Raw genomic sequence first — 18174 nt, 5'->3', positions numbered from 1 at the left:
TCATGGCCAGGTGTAGGCTACTCTTTCGTTATTTCTTCATCAATTAAGCAGATAAAAGGTCTGGAGTTGATTCTAAGTGTGGTATTTGCATTTGGAATCTACTGCTATGAACCTACATCATGCGTTCAAAGGAGCTGTCCATGCAAGTGAAACAGGCCATTGCAAGGCTTCAAAAATGAAACAAATCCATCAGAGAGATAGCAGCAATCAACAGTTTGGTACATTCTGAGCAAAGAAGAACGCACTGGTGAGCTCAGCAACATAAAAAGGCATGGACGTCCTCAGAAGACAATAGTGGTGGATGATCACAGGATCCTCTCTATGGTAAAGAAAAACCCATTCACAACATCCAGACAAGTGAAGGACACTCCCCAGGAGGTGGGCGTATCATTGTCAAAGTCTACAATCAACAGTAAACTTCCCGAGAGCAAATACAGTGGGTTCACCACAAGGTGCAAACCATCCATAAGCCTGAAGAATATAAAAGCCAGATTAGACTTTGCCAAAAAAAATCTGAAAAAAATCAGACCAGTTCTGGATAAGCATTCTTTGGATGGATGAAACTAAGATTAATTTTTACCAGAATGACAGGAAGAAAAAAAGTGTGGAAAAGGCTTGGAACAGCCCATGATCCGAAGCACACAAAGTCATCTGTAAAACATGACGGAGGCAGTGTGATGGCAAGGGCATGCATGGCTTCCAGTGGCACTGGGTAATTGGTGTTTATGGATGATGTGACAGAAGACAGAAGAAGCTGGATGAATTCTACAGTGTTTAGAGATATACTTTCAGCCCAGATTTAGCCAAATGCAGCAAAGTTGATTGGCCAGCGCTTCACAGTACAGATGGACAATGATCTAGAACACACTGCAAAAGCAACCCAGCAGCTTTTGGAGGAAAAGAAGTGGAATATTCTGCAATGGCTGAGTCAATCACCTCATCTCAACCCAATTGAGCATGCATTTCACTTGCTGAAGGCTAAACTAAAGGCAGAAATACCCACAAACAAAGAACAACTGAAGACAGCTGCAGTTAGAGCCTGGCAAAGTATCACAAAGGAGGAAACCCAGTATTTGGTAATGTCCATGGGTTCTAGACTTTAGGCAGTCATTGCCAGTAAAGGATTCTCAACAAAATATTGAAAATGAACATTTTATTTATAATTTTATTCATTTGTCCAATTACTTTTGGTCCCTTGAAAAAGGGGGGATGGCTACTCTTAAGAGCTGTATTTCCTATACCCTTCCTCCAATTTGGATGTATATACCCTCAAATTAAACCCAAGAGTGTGCACTTTCAACCCATATCCATTATATAGCTATAGCTTGAATATGTTTTGGTAAATACCTGAAAAAAACTAAAATTGTGCCTGTGTCCAAATATATATGGACCTAACTGTATGTACACGCACATACTTATATACACACACACACACACACACACACACACACACACACACACAGACACTCACACAGTATCTAGTAGCAGTAATTAAAATAATAGTACATAAATAATAATATTCTATATGTACATATTCAATCGTCAGCTGGAAAAAAAACATCAATGTCCCCTCCCATGTTGCTTTTCATCCTGCAGTGCTGCTAAGGCATTGATTATTATAGTGTTTTTGTCGTGGTTTTGTAGAAGATCAGGTTGGTTGTAATTGGTAATAGCTATTAATGGACCAATAGCTTTAATAGCTAGAGACTATGCTCCGAAATCTCATGGGTTTATTCAAGTGTTTCTCAGCAAAAATATGTTTGTCTATTAAAACTGGATCAATAAAGTACCATTAATTCTATGTTCTGCGTTGGATTTTTTGCCATAAACATATTATATAGCACTTTGTGGAATTAAATGGAAGACTCTATACTCATTCATAGCTTTTCTATTCCCAACACATTTGATATATCACGTTGGTGAAAGTCCCTCTGTTCCAGTGTTGAGCTTTGTGGCTTGTAAAGGAACTGAATTTATTAAATAGGATTGCATGAGCTGTGTTCTTTCTGAAATGCTTATCAAGTATAAACCCATAGAACATTTAATAACGGGGGAGAACATCGAAGAAAGATGTGGCAATCCACACAGCAGTCTCTTGTGTCCTTAGGTATACTTAGAGCCCAATTTAACATTTAGTATAAATCAGCTAATTCCAAGTGCATCAAGACAAAAGACGCACTCTGTTAGTTTTCTAGCCACAGCCTGGATACAAAAGTCTGACACATGCCAGCAGCTACAAAGTGGAACCTTTGCTCTTGTTGTGGAAACAAATTGATTAAGATCAGTAGGGCCAACAAGTAATAAATAACACTAGTAAAAATCAGGAATAACACTCTCTATATATTCCCAAATATATCCTTACTTTTCTGGCCATTTCTGACTTGCATGTGTGTTTCCCTACTAGAATTCACACTTGCAATCAGCAGTGCTTACCATTGATGGTTTAAGAGGGCTTTCGCAACTTTGGAAAAAAATAAGAATTTTAACTTCGAATTTCTGAAAGACCAATTGGATTTTCAGTTTAAAATGTATTTCCACTTTTGCAGCCAAATTGGAAGAACACCTACTTTTTAATTGCTACAAATCCCCATTCACCAGTTCAAGCAAATCCTTCTTGAGGATTGATGACGAAAACTAGACGTCATACTCAAGATGTATCTGAACCAGAGTTTTGAAAAATGGTAGAATTATAGGTTTATCTTGCATAAATACCCTTTTAGTGCAAGCTGGCAGACTGCTAGCCTTGCTTGCTGAAACTTGGCATTGCATGCTATTGCTGAGTCTGTCATCTACTAGGACCCCCAGATCCTTTTCCATCCTCGATGCCCCCAAAGGCCCCCCCCCCCTCTTCCTTGTGAGTAACGTGCATGCATATGTTAAGCTCCCAAGCACATTCCTTTACATTTTTCCAATATTAAACATCGTCTGCCATGAAGTTACCCACTCCTCTATTTTAACCAGGCGTTGTGAAGTTGCTATATCCTGCTGTGAAGTTATTGCCCTGCTTAGCTTTATATGAATAGCAAACCCTTAGATGGAACTATTTATTCCAAACTGTATAATATTTACGAACAAGTTAAACAGAACAGGACCCAGGACACCAAAATATATGTTTTTTTTCACACTAATAGAGGTTTATTTTGGTGGTATTTGATCACCACTGGGTTTTTTATTTTTGGTGATATAAATGAAAAAAAAAATGAAAATTTTGAAAAAAAACACTATTTTCTACTTTTGGTTATTCAAAATGTCTAATAAACTTAAAGTTAGTCATACATTTATGCCAATATGTATTCTGCTACATGTCTTTGGTAAAAAAAAAAAATATCCCAATATGTGCATATTAAATTGATTAGTGTGAAACATTTAGCGTCTATAAACTATGGTGTATATATATATATATATATATATATATAAATAAATTTACAGCTTTTACTTCCTGTCTAGCATATTTCTTGAGGTGCTAAAATGCCTGGGCAGTACACCCCCCCCCCCCCCAGGAAGCCCTTTTTGGAAAGTAGACACCCAAAGGAATTTGCTAAGAGGTGTGTTGAGCCCATGAAAGATTTTATTTTTTGCCACACATTTGTGGAAAATTACAAAAAATATTTTTCTTTACACAAATTGTCACTTAAATGACATATGTTCATGCATGCCATGGGTATATGTGGAATAACACCCCAAAACACATTCTGCTACTTCTCCCAAGTATGGGGATACCACATTTGAGAGACTTTTGGCAGACTAGCTACATACAGGCCCCAAAAACCCAATGACCACCTCACTCACTACCACAGTTTCAGAGGCCCAAAAATGCCAGGATAGTACAAACATCCCCCCAAATTACACCCCAAGGAATTTGATAGGAGGCATGGTGGGTATATTTCAGATATTTTTTGTCACTAGGTTTTGAAAAAGAAAAAAAATGAAAGACAAAATACATTTTAATTTCCTTTCATCATTTTCCAAAAACGTGTGGTAACAAATGAGATCTGCAAAATACTCACCATGCCCCTTAGCAAATACCTTGGAGGGTCTATTTTCCAAAAAGGGGACATTTGGGGAGGGGGGTGCTTCTACTATCATGGCATTTCAGGACCAACAATAGAAGATTATGCCACACACCACCACTCTTCTAACCACTTTGGAACCCCAAGCATTATATACACTGCTCAAATAATTAAAGGAACACATTTTAATCGGAGTATAGCATCAAGTCAATTAAACTCCTGGGATATTGATCTGGTCACAGTTAAGTAGCAGAGGAGTTGTTAATCAGTTTCAGCTGCTTTGGTGTTAATGAAATTAGCAACAGGTGCACTAGATGGGCAACAATGAGATGACACCCAAAACAGGAATGGTTTTACAGATGGAGGCTACTGACAATTTTTCCCTACTCATCTTTGCTGACTGTTTTTCATTAGTTTTGCATTTGGCTAGGGCCAATGTCACTACTGGTAGCATGGGGCGATACCTGGACCCTACAGAGGTTACGCAGGCAGTCCAACTTCTCCAGGATGCCACATCAATACGTGCCATTGCCAGAAGGTTAGCTGTGTCTCCCAACAGTCTCTAGAGCATGAAAAAGATTCCAGGAGACAGGCAGTTACTCTAGGAGAGCTGGACAGGGCCGTAGAAGGTCTTTAACCCATCAGCAGGACCAGTATCTGCTCCTTTGTGCACGGAGGAACAGGATGAGCACTGCCAGAGCCCTACAAAATGACCTCCAGCAGGCCAATGGTGTGAATATCTCTGACCAAACAATCAGAAACAGACTACATGAGGGTTTCCTGAAAGCCCAACATCCTCTAGTAGGCCCTGTGCTCGCTGCCCAGCACCACAGAGCTCGACTGACATTTGCCATTGAACACCAGAATTGGCTGATCTGCCACTGGTGCCCTGTGCTTTTCACAGATGAGAGTAGGTTCATCCTGAGTACATGTGACAGACGTGAAACAGTCTGGAGAAGCCGTGGAGAACATTATGCTGCCTGTAACATCGCTCTGCCTGACCGTTTTGGTGGTGGGTGATTGATGCTCTGGGAAGCATATTCATGGAGGGATGCATAGACCTCTACAGGCTAGACAATGGCACCCTGACTACCATTAGGTATCGGGATGAAATCCTTGCACCTATTGTCAGACCCTACGCTGGTGCAGTGGGTCCTGGGTTCCTCCTGGTGCATGACAATGTCCGGCCTCATGTGGCGAGAGTATGCATGCAGGCAGTTCCTGGAAGATAAAGGAATTATATGGTCCCCACACTAGCCTGAGCTAAATCCAATAGAACACCTTTGGGATATGTTTCAGTCCATCCAATGCCGCCAGATTGCACCTCACACTGTCCAGGAGCTCATCTGATGCCCTGGTCCAGATCTGGGAGGAAATACCCAAGGACACCATCCATCATCTCATTAGGAGCATGCACAGATGTTGTCAGGCATGCATACAAGCACGGTGGGGGGCATACAAACTACTGAGTACCATTTTGAGTTGCTGCAATGAAATTTCAGCAAAATAGACTAGCCTGCTGCATTTTTTCACTTTGAATTCAGTCCTCTGTACATTGATAATTATCATTTCCATTAAACGATGGGGCATCCTTATGTTCCTAACACATTACCCAGTGCATATCAGTGTAGATATCCAGTATGATATTTTTCCCCATTGAGATCTGATGTGTTTTCACAGTGTTCCTTTAATTTTTTTGAGCAGTGTATTTTTTAAAGCTGAGGCCCTAGAGAATAAAACTGTGAGTGTTGCAGTATTTTATGTCATACAGTTTTTGTGTAGTGTTTTTCAAACGAAAGTTCTTTGGAAAAAATACACTTTTTCTAATTTTCATGCACAAAAACACAATATATACTGCCCAATTGTTTGATAAAATATAAAAAATGATGTTACGCTGAGTAAATAGGTACCAAACATGACATGTTTTAAATTGTGAACACCTGTGCAATGGCGATAAACTACGTACATTTTTATATCCATAGGCGACACTTTAAAGCCTTTACAGGTTATCACTTTAGATGTACACAAGAGTTCTAGTGCTAGAATTACTGCCTGCGATCTGATGTTTGCGGTTATACCCTACATGCATGGTGCAATTTCTGTTTACATACCTATACGGGACCGATGCTTGCGTTTGCCTTTGCGTGCAAGCACGTGGATGGGGGCAGGGGTGAACTTTTTTTTTTTTTTTATTATTTTGCTTTTTTTTTCTTCATGTTTACACTGCCCAGTGTAAAACACTAATCACTTTTACTGTTATCACAGGGAATGTAACTATCCCCCTGTGATAGAAATAGGCACTGACAGGCATTCTTTTCTGAGAAATTTGGGGTCTGTTAGACTCTCGATATCTGCTGCTGTCAGGAATGGACTTGCCAGTAATGGTGGGACTCACCTGCCTTGTGGGCTGCAGTACCAGGGCTGGCCAGCGGGTGCTCTCAGCAATCAGAGACTCAACCCTGCAGCCAGCCAAACACCTGAAGCTGATTATGCAGGTGTATTTAAGGGATGGCCAGACCTGCAGTCTGGGCCTTGGTGTGTTTTTCCTGGGCCCCTGTATCTTGTTACCTGCATCCCTGTTCCTGTCCCTGTCCCTGTCGGACTGATTCGTTGCTGACCCTGCCCGATCCGGACCTCTGCTGACTTCTCCTGTTTGATCCCTGGCTTGTGACCCCGACTATTCTCTGCCTGACCCCCTGTACCTACCTGCCCGTTAGTTGCTGTACCCGGCTCGTGACCTGACTACTCTCTGCCTGCTCCTCCTGTTCCTACCTGCCCGATTGTTATTGACCCGGCCTGCCTGACGACGCTTGCATTGTATTTATTGTTATCTGTGGGTGGTTTTGTTTGGTTCATTTGCACTGTATTATGTTTTAGTATTGCACTGCGTTTATGTATTGTTAGTGTTAATAAATTATACTGTTATAACATATCTGAAGCCTGCATTTCCCTGCGTCAGTTCACATACCTCTGGTCACACCCTGGAGCCCTGACAGCTGCTCTGCCCTTAAAGCATCTGATCACACCAAGATTGATGTGATCAGATGCTTTCCAAGTTTTAAAATGGCGCTGCTTATATCTGGCAAAACCGTAATGATGAAATGCTTGTTGCTTTCGATTTCTTAGACCATAGAGATTATTAGAGCCATTCTAGTCTCCGATCAGCTCTATGGTCCACCGGCGGAATTGCCATCTGCATTCTCAGGTTCCCGGGTGGGACGGGAGAATCCAAGAAAGCAATGGAAGGTGGGGGGTGGGGGAACATCCCTTCCTGCTGCTTCTAAAAGGGATCACGAGGATTGTTTTTACATGAAAGACAACCGTCAGCTGAAAAAAACAATACCAGGATGATGTCTGTAGCTGCAGGTATCATCCTGGTATACCCACTCAAAGTCCAGCGATGTACAAGTATGTTTCTGGTCCTTGCTGGGCATATATGTAACAGCAGAGAACATGGGCATATAATGAATTGGGTATGTGGACCAATATAACCACAATCTATTCTTTTTTGTAATGCCCATAGTGAGGGTCAGGCTCAAAAAAGTTTTACATTCGGAAACCGTGATAGGTTGCCATGCGAATTGTCTGTCAAGAGCAGAGTTTGGGTGGGCAGTGATGTATTATTGTGCGTATAAATTGCTTTGGCCCACAATCAATTGATACAAATCTTCTGTGAAAAAATGGCTAAATGCTAGTGCTGGCAGCGAACGGGGCTGATCCTGCTAACACTGCATTTTTGGGGACACAATATACTGAGGAGGCACTAGTATGGTTCTGTTCGTGATCAGTATATTGATCCGTACAAACACTATATTAGTAATGGCGGTGATCAGTGACCTATAGCATGAGAGCGATAGTGTGTGGGCAATCTAACTCTAGCTGACCCTGGCTGGGAGGGGAGCTTACAGACCCGGATTCTATCTGATGTTGCTAGTGTGAGGAATACAGTGATCAGTGAACAATTCTATATACTGACACTATACTAATGGTACTGGCTGCATGATGGGGTGATCAAAGGGTTAACTGTGCTAATCTAACACGTGTGTGTGTAAAATTTAGTGCTTTCTTTTACTCAGTGCAGTGTTTTCTCTTCTCTCCCTGGACTGTAGGGTGGCAGCGAGGGTGCAAATGTGTGCTCACATCCAGAAACAGAAAGTGACGTAAGGGTAAGTCACTTTGCCCAAAGCTGCCACCTGCCTGTACATTGCAGGCGGGCAAATGGCAAGTAGTTAAAAAAAGAAAATTAAACATTTTTTCTCAATATTTTTTTTTACATTATTTTTCTTTAAAAAAAAAACACTTTCACCAGAGTAGTTCAATGTTACCATTGTAACATTGTACTACTCTGGAGGGGGGGGGGGGTGATTAGGGATTTTTTTTTTTGTTTACACTTTTGCATTGCAGGAACAAAAAAATTATTGCTCCTGCAATGCAATGTTGACTTTGAACTGTCATGAATGAGTAAAGTACATGACAGTTCAAAATAATAGTTATCTGTGATTGGCTATAGCCAATCACATGGTACTGGATGCTGTGATTGGCCCATGTACCATGTGAGAGCTGTGGATCAATCACAGCCCACTAGGAAGAGAAGCAAAAGTTGTTATGAATCAGATTGATTCATAATAGCTTTGCTAAAATTCTGATCATGTGATTTCATAGTGATCACATGGTCCTGATTACCAGGTTCCACAGTCCGCTGTCTAGTGGACACAGCAGTCATGAGGGGTGGAAGCACAGCACCCCCTGTGTTGAAACAGCCATAACAATGTATGGGTACGTTGCTGGTCCTGTAGATGTAGGTCTTTAAGTGGTTAATATGCTCTTTATGAGTAAGTTTACAAACACATCAACATTCGGGAATGTATCTATATATTCCTTCACTTAAATGATCATCGTAGGCTGTGAAAATCAGCCGATCTAACAAATCGTCCCAGGATTTTCCAGCTTGGACGATTTTCAAAATCTCTTAAAATTAAGAAAAACGGCCAACATTTTTCCCCATTAACGGTACGAATATCGGCCGATTTTTTTATTGGCCGATAATTCGGCAAGAAAATCGGAAATCTATGGCCGCCTTAAGGCAGATATTTTCTAATAGTGGTTTTTATTACTACTGATACTATTTTCAGCAGCAAATTCTTGGACATGGTTCCTTATCATCCCTTAAAATAGTTTACATTCTGTTCATGTTAGGCTAACTGGTCTGTAGTTTCTAGGTATATATCTCAGCCCTTTTATGAATATTGATGCCATGTTTGCTTTCCGCCAACCAGCTGGTACCATTACAGTTAGTAAGCTGTCCATAAAAATTAAGAGTAATGGTCTAACTCTAACATAGATACGTCCTTTGAGAACTCTCAGGTGTAATTCATCTGGTCCTGGTGATTTATTCACATTAAGTATTTCTAGTCTGTTTAGAACACTGGTTTCTGTCAGCCACAAGGGTATCTTCAATATAATGTTTTTAACATTACAGTCTTATTATACCCCTCCTTTTCATTCAGAAGGAGAAGAATGTATTTATTACAGTTGCCTTTTCCCTGTTACTTGTGACCAACTTCCCCTGATCATTTTATAGTTGGCCAATATGTTCTGACCTAGCCTTCTTACTATTACAGCCAAAGCTTGTTTGGCTTTACTCCTTCTATGGATTACAGGAGTGCAGTTCATTCTGCACACCTGTAACCCATTTCCAACCGATAGCGGGCTAAAGCCCTCTGTCGACTGACGTCACAGAGCTGGTCCAAGCTGGGGAAAAATCCTGACCATATGGTCGGGATCCACCCAGATCCCTGGACTGGCACCTAACTCAGCCTCTCAGTGAGCCATCCACTTCTGCCCCCTCCACAGCCCAGCACTCCAGTGAGTGAGTGCTCATATTCCAGCATTCTCTCTGCAAAGCCATCTCTCTTCACAGGCTAACACTTGTGTCTGTGACACCTCACTACAGCAATGTACATTCCTGGTGCAGACCAGAAACTAAATTATAATAAAATCCCCAAAAACCTTAATGAATGAAAACTTAAGCAAACAGCCCACTTCACTTTTGCTCCTCCATCATCGACATTTTAAATAAAAGGTGCGCATTAAGCATACCTTTTTCCACAGCCAATGGCATGACCACAACGGGAATTGTACATAACATTTTTTCCTGACACAAAATTTTCCAAATTAACAAAGCCAGTAATTAACAGACAGAGCTATACCAAGGCAAAAAATACTTCACATTCAGTAAAATGGATAATAAAATACACACACATAAATAATTGAGATGCAGGGACTGAAGAAAAACACATCTGCACTGCAGTTGTATCAGCTGACAATAAACAAAGAAAACTAGTATAACCCAATCTCAGTAAAAAAAAAAGAAAGAAAAAAAGAATTCCACAATTCTCATTCTGAGCAAATCCCCTGCACGCTGCATTTTTAGCAGTGATTAAGAAGCTACCCTTTGCAGATCACATACTTAACACAATAGAGATGCCTGCCTAAGGTGATTGCAGCACAGAAACACTGATGCTGAAGTAAGACCTTTTAAAATACAATTATTAGACTGCATAGCAATGCATGCTAAACTTGACTTCAGTCCACAGCAGAGCAGGAGCTGCTTATTCATCAATCATTTTATACTAGTTTCTACAGAAATGAATGTGGAATATAACATGTATTTATGGTTTAACATTAAATCTCATGAGCCCACACACAGTAAAAGAAGATATGTTTAATTGAACTAAAAGGTACAGTTATCAGGTAATCCCTTCCTGCCTAGGATCTGTATATTAACCCTCCCCAGCATGATATCCTGTGCTGTAAATACACTATCAAGTGTCGTATTTTGAGAGACACTACCCAACATTTTACAGCTATTGGCTCTCAATCATGTGATTGATATCTGCAGTCCCCTCTAATGATCAAAAACCAGCCAGAGTGGTTCCCGATAATGTGATAATGTGATCAGTATGTCAACTACACAGTTGCCAACATTTTCTAAAAAATTTCCGGGATACCTTTTTTCTTTCAGAAAGCCATTGTAGGTGGAGAATGTACCTAAAATGGGCGTAGTTTTCCAAGGAGCATATATTTAACCTAAGGCCATACTTTAATTAAACATATATAAGCAGGCTGTAGTTATAGGGCTAAACAAATACAAAAGTAAACAAATACAACGAACTACTGGTAGTAACAGTAAGCATATAAACACTGAACCCCCAGTTTTAACCATGTGCCCTCCAGAGAATGCCCCCCCTTCCTGAGCAGGCCATTTTTTGTGATACAGTGCTGCGTTATTTCAACTGACAATTGCGCGGTCATGCAATGCTGCACCCAAATAAAATTTACATCCTTTTTTCTTTGGTGGTATTTGATCGCCTTTGCGGTTTTATTTCTTTGCGCTATAACAACAAAAAGTCAATATTTTTGACTTTTCGCTATTAAATATGTCCAGTAAAAAAATTTAAAAACTTCTTTAATTCCACCAGGTGTTGGGCCACCTTCTTAAGGAGCTCTCGGTCTGCTTGCGATTTGCCTCCTGTTGTGCTGCATTGGCCTCTGCGAACTGGTGATTGGTTTCCTGCTGGGTTGCAGTGGCCTGCAGCAAGGTGCTTATCATGTACTCCATCTTCCCACTTGCTCAGGAAGTCGCCCGCCAAATCCACCATATGTGGGGTAGCTCAGGTGGGGAATCACCTTCCTCCAATAATTTGGAGGGGTGTCCCAATACGTTTGGCAACATAGTGTATATATATGTTTCTCCTTTTTATTTTGAAATGGGATATGATGCATGTTAAATGTGTAATAATTATATATTTATTTGTCATCTATTTATTTATGCTCATATCAATTACTTTTTAGCTTGGGGTTAATTTTTACATCATTTGGTTATGATATGAGCAAAGCAACATTTAGCATCATTTGTTATAGGAGTGACACGTCTTTACTATTTGCTTCATTCCAATTCCAGATAGCTTGTTTGACTCTTGTAGGATTCTTTTAGGGAGATCCCGCTCATGAAAATTAAATGTTTATGTGTTTACAATGTATTATATGGTAAGTATGGCAACATGTCATTAGTAAATTGCTATAAAAGGTTCTGGTCATGCACCCGACTCCATCTCTGAAGAATTCACGAGCTGGATAATGTCAATTATGGTCACAGCCGAGACCGTAAGTTGTGGTGAGAGTTCTGCTGGTTGCAGAGTAATTGGTTTTAATGCCTGTACACCCAAGGCAGGTGTTTCGAAATAAATGTTTGTTAATTTTTATTCTAATAAAAGTGAGTTTTCCACTGGTTTACACTATGGAAGGCATAGGTCTATATCTAAGGTGAGCGGCCATTTTATACACAGGTGGAGCACAGTGTTCTGAGCACGGTGAGCTTAAGTGTTTTCAAGGGGACTATAGTAATTCTTGGATCAAGAAGTTTGTCATATCGGTTATTTGGACTTTGCTTCGCCATATACTGGTTGCATGGACTTTATTCGATAGTATCCTATTAGACATCAACGTTTTCTAGTGCTGAGATTGTGTTATTAATTATGATACAGTGCCTTAAAAAAGGATTCATACCCCTTGAAATTTTCCACATTTTGTCATGTTACAAACAAAAACGGAAATGTATTTTATTAGGATTTTATGTGATAGACCAACACAAAGTGGCATATAATTGTGAAGTGGAAGCAAAATGATAAATGGTTTTCAATTTTTTTTACAAATAAATATCTGAAAAGTGTTGCGTGCATTTGTATTCAGCCCCCTTTACTCTGATACTTAACTAAAATCTAGTGGAACCAATTGCATTCAAAAGTCATCTAATTAGTAAATAGAGTTCACCTGTGTGTAAATTAATCTCAGTATAAACACAATAAAATTAAAAATTAGTGAAGCGCTTGTATCACATGAATACAATCATGTATCTCCATATAGTGTAATTATAAATCAAAGTGACCACTATATATAATAAATGTGTGTTGACTCCCTCTAGTGAAAAGAAAAAATAGTGTCAACCAAAATAGCTAAATAACACACATTAGGAAACTAAATATATAGTGCATAAATCAAATATAATGAACAGAATATATATATACGTGAAAACAGAATATTGGCCACATACAATGGTGTCTAAATTATACATAAATGATATATGCCATAGGTGAACAAGACAATATCAAAGGTGAAAAAAATATTCCATGCATGTGACTGTGCTTTAAGCTGGAACACACACGTGATCTCCACTTCTAAGTGCAAGTACTCTCCTTCAAATGGCAGCAATGCCTGCTCACCTCCCTTCCTCGACCCACACAGGGCCTCAAAGCAGTTACCACCTCAGTGGTGTATTCCTCTGGCAGACTCCTTATTCCTCCTCCTCTCTTATGCAACTCATAAAAAGACAAGAAAGCCTTCCATAGTGTAATAAATTTAATAGGCAAAGTTAAAAATTACAAAGTTTTCCACTCACATGCTCCTTTCCATAAAAAAGCGTTTTTCCCAGCCTGTGGGTAGATATGCATGCACCTGGGGGAATCCAATATGGCCACTGTGTCCGGACATACGTCACCAGGAAGTAGACAAACCGACGCGTAGCGTCACGTGCGTCGTGACTTCATCAGGGTATGATGCGCATGAGCGCAGGAGGATCCCTTATTATTTAGTATAAACACAGCTGTTCTTTGAAGCCCTCAGAGAGTTGTTAGAGAACATTAGTGAACAAACAGCATCATAAAGGCCAAGGAACACACCAGACAGGTCAGGGATAACGCTGTGAAGTTGTTTAAATCAGGGTTAGGTTATAAAAAAATATCCCAAGCTTTGAACATCTCATGGCGAACTGTTCAATCTATCATTCAAAAATAGAAGGAGTATGGCGCAACTGCAAACCTACCAAGACATGGTTGTCCACCTAAACTGACAGGCCGGGCAAGGAGAACATTAATCAGAGAAGCAGCCAAGAGGCCCAAGGTAACTCTGGAGGAGCTGCAGAGATCCACAGCTCAGGTGGGAGAATCTGTCAACAGGACAATAGTTGTGCACTCCACAAATCTGGCCTTTGTGGAACAGTGATAAGAAGAAAGCCATAAGTCCCATTTGAAGTTTGCGAGAAGCTATGTGGGCGACACAGCAAACGTGGAAGAAGGTGCTCTGAACTGCACTTTTTGGGATAAAAGCAATAGGCTATGTGTGGTGGAAAACGAACACTGCACATCAACCTGAACACACTATCCCCACCGTGAAACATGGTTGTGGAAGCATGTTGTGGGGATACTTTTTTCAGAAGGGACAGGGAAGCTGGTCAGAGTTGATAAGAAGATGGATGGCACCAAATACAGGGCAACCTTAGAAGAAAACCTGTTAGTCTGCAAAAGACTTGAGACTGGAGTGGAGGTTCACCTTCCAGCAGGAAAATTACCCTAAACATACAGCCAGGGCTACAATGGAATGATTTAGATCAAAGCATATTCATCTATTAGAATGGCCCAAAGTCCAGATCTAAATCCAACTGAGAATCTGTGGCAAGACTTGAAAATTCCTTTTCACAGACATGCTCCATCCAAACTGACAGAGCTTCAGCTATTTTTCAAAGGCAAAGAAGGGGCAAAAATTTCACTCTCCAGATGTGCAAAGCTAGTAGAGACATACCCAAAAAGTCTTTCAGCTCTTGCAGCGCACGGAGGTTCTACAAAGTATTGATTTAGGAGGGCTGAATACAAATGCACACCACAGTTTTCAAATGTATATGTAAAAAAATTTGAAAACCATTTATCATTTTCCTTTCATTTCACAATTACGTGCCACTTTCTGTTCGTCTATCATATAAAATCCCAATAAAATACATTTACGTTTTTGGTTGTAACATGACAAAATGTGAAAAATTTCAAGCAGTATGAATTCTTTTTCAAGGCACTGTAAGTGAAAATTGTGCTAACAATTTATTACTTCTGCTTGCATCTACTGAAACACCAATATTGTCTTCGTATTGTTACATAACTGTATTCATTTTGTGTTTATGAATAATTTTATTTGGTAACTAAAAACCACAGTGTCTTGTGAGAGTGCTAGAATTTAAGCAGATTCATTTGTCATATACAATTAAAGTGGTTGTAAAGGCTGAAAGGTTATTATCTTCATGCATTCTATGATAAGGTAAAAAACCTTCTGTGTGCAGCATCGTCCCCAGCCCCCTCAATACTTACTTGAGCCTCATCGCAATCCAGTGATGTGAATGTCACAGGTCTCTGCCTCCTAATTGGCTAAGAAAGCAAGTGGGAGCCATTGGCTCCTGCTGCTGTCAATCACAGCCAGTCAGCCAATGAGGACAGAGAGGGGGTGGATCCAAGCTGCGGCTTTGTGTGTGAATGGACACACAAAGCAGCAGGTGCCCCATAGCAAGCTGCTTGCTGTGGGGGCACTCGACAGACAGGAGGAGACAAGAGAGCCTGCGGGGGACTCGAAAAGAGGAGGATACAGGCTACTCTGTGCAAAACCACTACACACATCAGTTAAGTATAGACATGTTTGTTATTTTAAAACAAAAAAAAATGAACCTTTAGAATCACTTTAAAGTGGTATTAAACTCAAAAGCAAAAATGTATTATATTGTTGAAAAAAGTGTAAACAATGTGGCGCTTGCTCTAATTAAAAATGTAGCAGTGCCAAATAAATATTAATATACCCTTAACCACTTGCCTACCGGGCACTTATACCCCCTTCCTTGCCAGGCTAATTTTCAGCTTTCAGCGCTGTTGCACTTTGAATGACAATTGTGTGGTCATGCAACATTGTACCCATATGAAATTTTTATAATTTTTTTCCTCACAAATAGAGCTTTCTTTTGGTGGTATTTACTTGCCGCTGGGGGTTTTATTTTTTGCGCTATAAACAAAAAAAGAGCAAAAAATTTTTAAAAAAAAGGTTTCTTTGTTTCTATTATAAAACTTTACAAAACAGGTAGTTTTTCTCCTTTACTGGTGTGCGTTAATGAGGCTGCACTGATAGACAGCACTGATGGGCACTGATAGGCAGCACTGATGGGCACTGATAGGCAGCACTAATGAGGTGGCACTGATAGTCAGCACTGATAGGCGGCACAGCTGGGCACTGACTGGCGGCACAGCTGGGCACTGACTGGCACAACTGCTGGGCTGCACTGATGGGCACAGGTGGGTGGCACTGATAGGCAGAGGTGGGTGGCACTGATGGGCACAGGTGGGTGACACTGATGGGCACAGGTGGGTGGCACTGCTAGGTGGCACCGCTGGGCACTGGTGGGCGGCACTGCTGGGCACAGGTGGGTGGAACTTGTGGGTGGCACTGCTCTGACAACTGCCGATTCTGGGCAGTATTTAACCCACGTTCTGACAGTGTGAGGAAAGTGCAGCAGAGAACCGGCAATTGCATTTCCCTGTGATCAGCGTGTTATTGGACACGGCTGATCACATGGTAAAAAGCCGCTGTGATTGGCCTTTTACCACATCACGTGATCAGCTGTGTCCATAGGACACAGCGATCATGGAGATCTCCGGGTGCGCGCCCCAGGGGGCACGCAGAAGAGCGTGTTTTGGGAGGACGTCATATGATGCCGTCTCAGAACTGGCTGGCTGCAGTGTAGCAGTCATTCGGCTATTTGCGATCGGCAACTGGTTAAAGTATTTTAGATCAAAGCATATTCATGTGTCAAAGTCCAGACTAAATGAAATTGAGAATCTGTGGCAAGACATGAAAACTGCTGTTCACAGACGCTCGCCATCCAATCTGACAGAGCTTGAGCTTTTTGGCAAAGAAAAATGGGCAAAAATGTCACTCTCTAGATGGGCAAATCTGGTACAGACATACCCAAAAAGACTTGCAGCTGTAATTGCAGCGAAAGGTGGTTGTACAAAGTATTGCCCCGGGGGGCTGAATACAAATGCATGCCACACTTTTCAGAAATGTATTTGTAAAATGTTTTGAAAACCATTTATCATTTTCCTTCCACTTCACAATTATATGCCACTTTGTGTTGGTCTATCACATAAAATCCCAATAAAATACATTTATGTTTTTGGTTGTAACATGACAAAAATGGTCAAGGAGTATGAATACTTATTCAAGGCACTGTATGGACTGTAAAGTGTCCCAGCAGTTGCCCTCTTACCTTTTCGAGAATGCAAACCACGGAAGGTGCTACAAAAGTACGTTTTCGGTCCACTATACATATCAATATGGAGCTGGTACCCATGAAGCCCATATTCTGGATCAATATCATCCAGGACTGGAACATGAGGAGGAAATATATAAGGGCTTAAGGAAAAAGATACGAAAAAGAAAATTAGTTAAAATTCTGGCATGAAATATTACTTTTTTTCTGTTATAAGCATACTACAGAGTAATCTGTATTATATTTTCCACAAACTTGACTGTTGTCAGCTAAAGTCTGCATTGGTTGTATAAAAACTGTTCGTACCTCTTTAAATATTCATCTCTGTCCTCTGATCAGCATTCTACAGACTTCAAGGATTAAAATTATCTATAGTAGGATTAGTAGAAGTGTGCAAGTAATTTAAAATCCAACTTTTTTTCTTTTGTAAGAGCAAAGGGTAATAACCTCTGGCAGGTTTTTATTGATGTCATAACTGAGGAGATTTACTTCCAGTCCTTTTGATACTTGCCATAGTTTTCACTGTGTCAAATATCATAGATTCTTTGTCATTTTTTTATAGCTTCAATTCCTGTCCCTATAATTATGAATTAAGCAACCTAGTTCCGCCACCACATCCATTGTTTATGTATTCCTGTACAAATTGACACTGTTGCAAGAAAATATAGTTGACAGGAAGTTTAAGTGGTCACCAGGACAGGGGGTGAATAAATATCCTTAATGAAACTAAGAAATAAGGCAAGGGTGTATACAAAGTCTAGTAAACATCAACATTCCTATTAACCACCTCCAGAGGATTTACCCCCTTAACCACTTGCAGACCAGCCACTGTATAAAAATGGCGACAGGGTGGCGCCACTGCACAAAATCATGTTTCAAAACATCATTTTGCAAAACAGGTAGGGGGCGCACGCGAGGCCCACGACCACGGGTGTCAATCACCGGGTCCCGGCCGGTCATTACCCGCCGGCTCCTGGCGATTGCCGGCAAACAGTGACACAGAAACTGACAGGGAGCAGAGCTGCATTGAAA

The 18174-nt window shown here is 40.6% G+C and overlaps 1 protein-coding gene across 1 annotated transcript in view; it reads right to left on the bottom strand.

Moving 5' to 3' along the window:
* FBXO15 (F-box protein 15) overlaps positions 1-18174 on the bottom strand; it is a 262215-nt gene that overhangs the window by 99232 nt on the left and 144809 nt on the right. The window contains exon 11 of the mRNA XM_089682167.1: positions 17140-17285. Within this exon, the coding sequence (XP_089538293.1) occupies positions 17140-17285 (146 nt within the window). The remainder of the gene's footprint in view (positions 1-17139; positions 17286-18174) is intronic.

The sequence above is a fragment of the Staurois parvus genome, unplaced genomic scaffold, assembly GCF_062004578.1.
Source record: "Staurois parvus isolate SC_StPar_1 unplaced genomic scaffold, SC_StPar_1.0 ptg000287l, whole genome shotgun sequence".
NCBI lineage: Eukaryota > Metazoa > Chordata > Amphibia > Anura > Ranidae > Staurois > Staurois parvus.
Note: the sequence above shows the minus strand (reverse complement) of the source record. Positions and strands in the feature narration are given on the sequence as shown.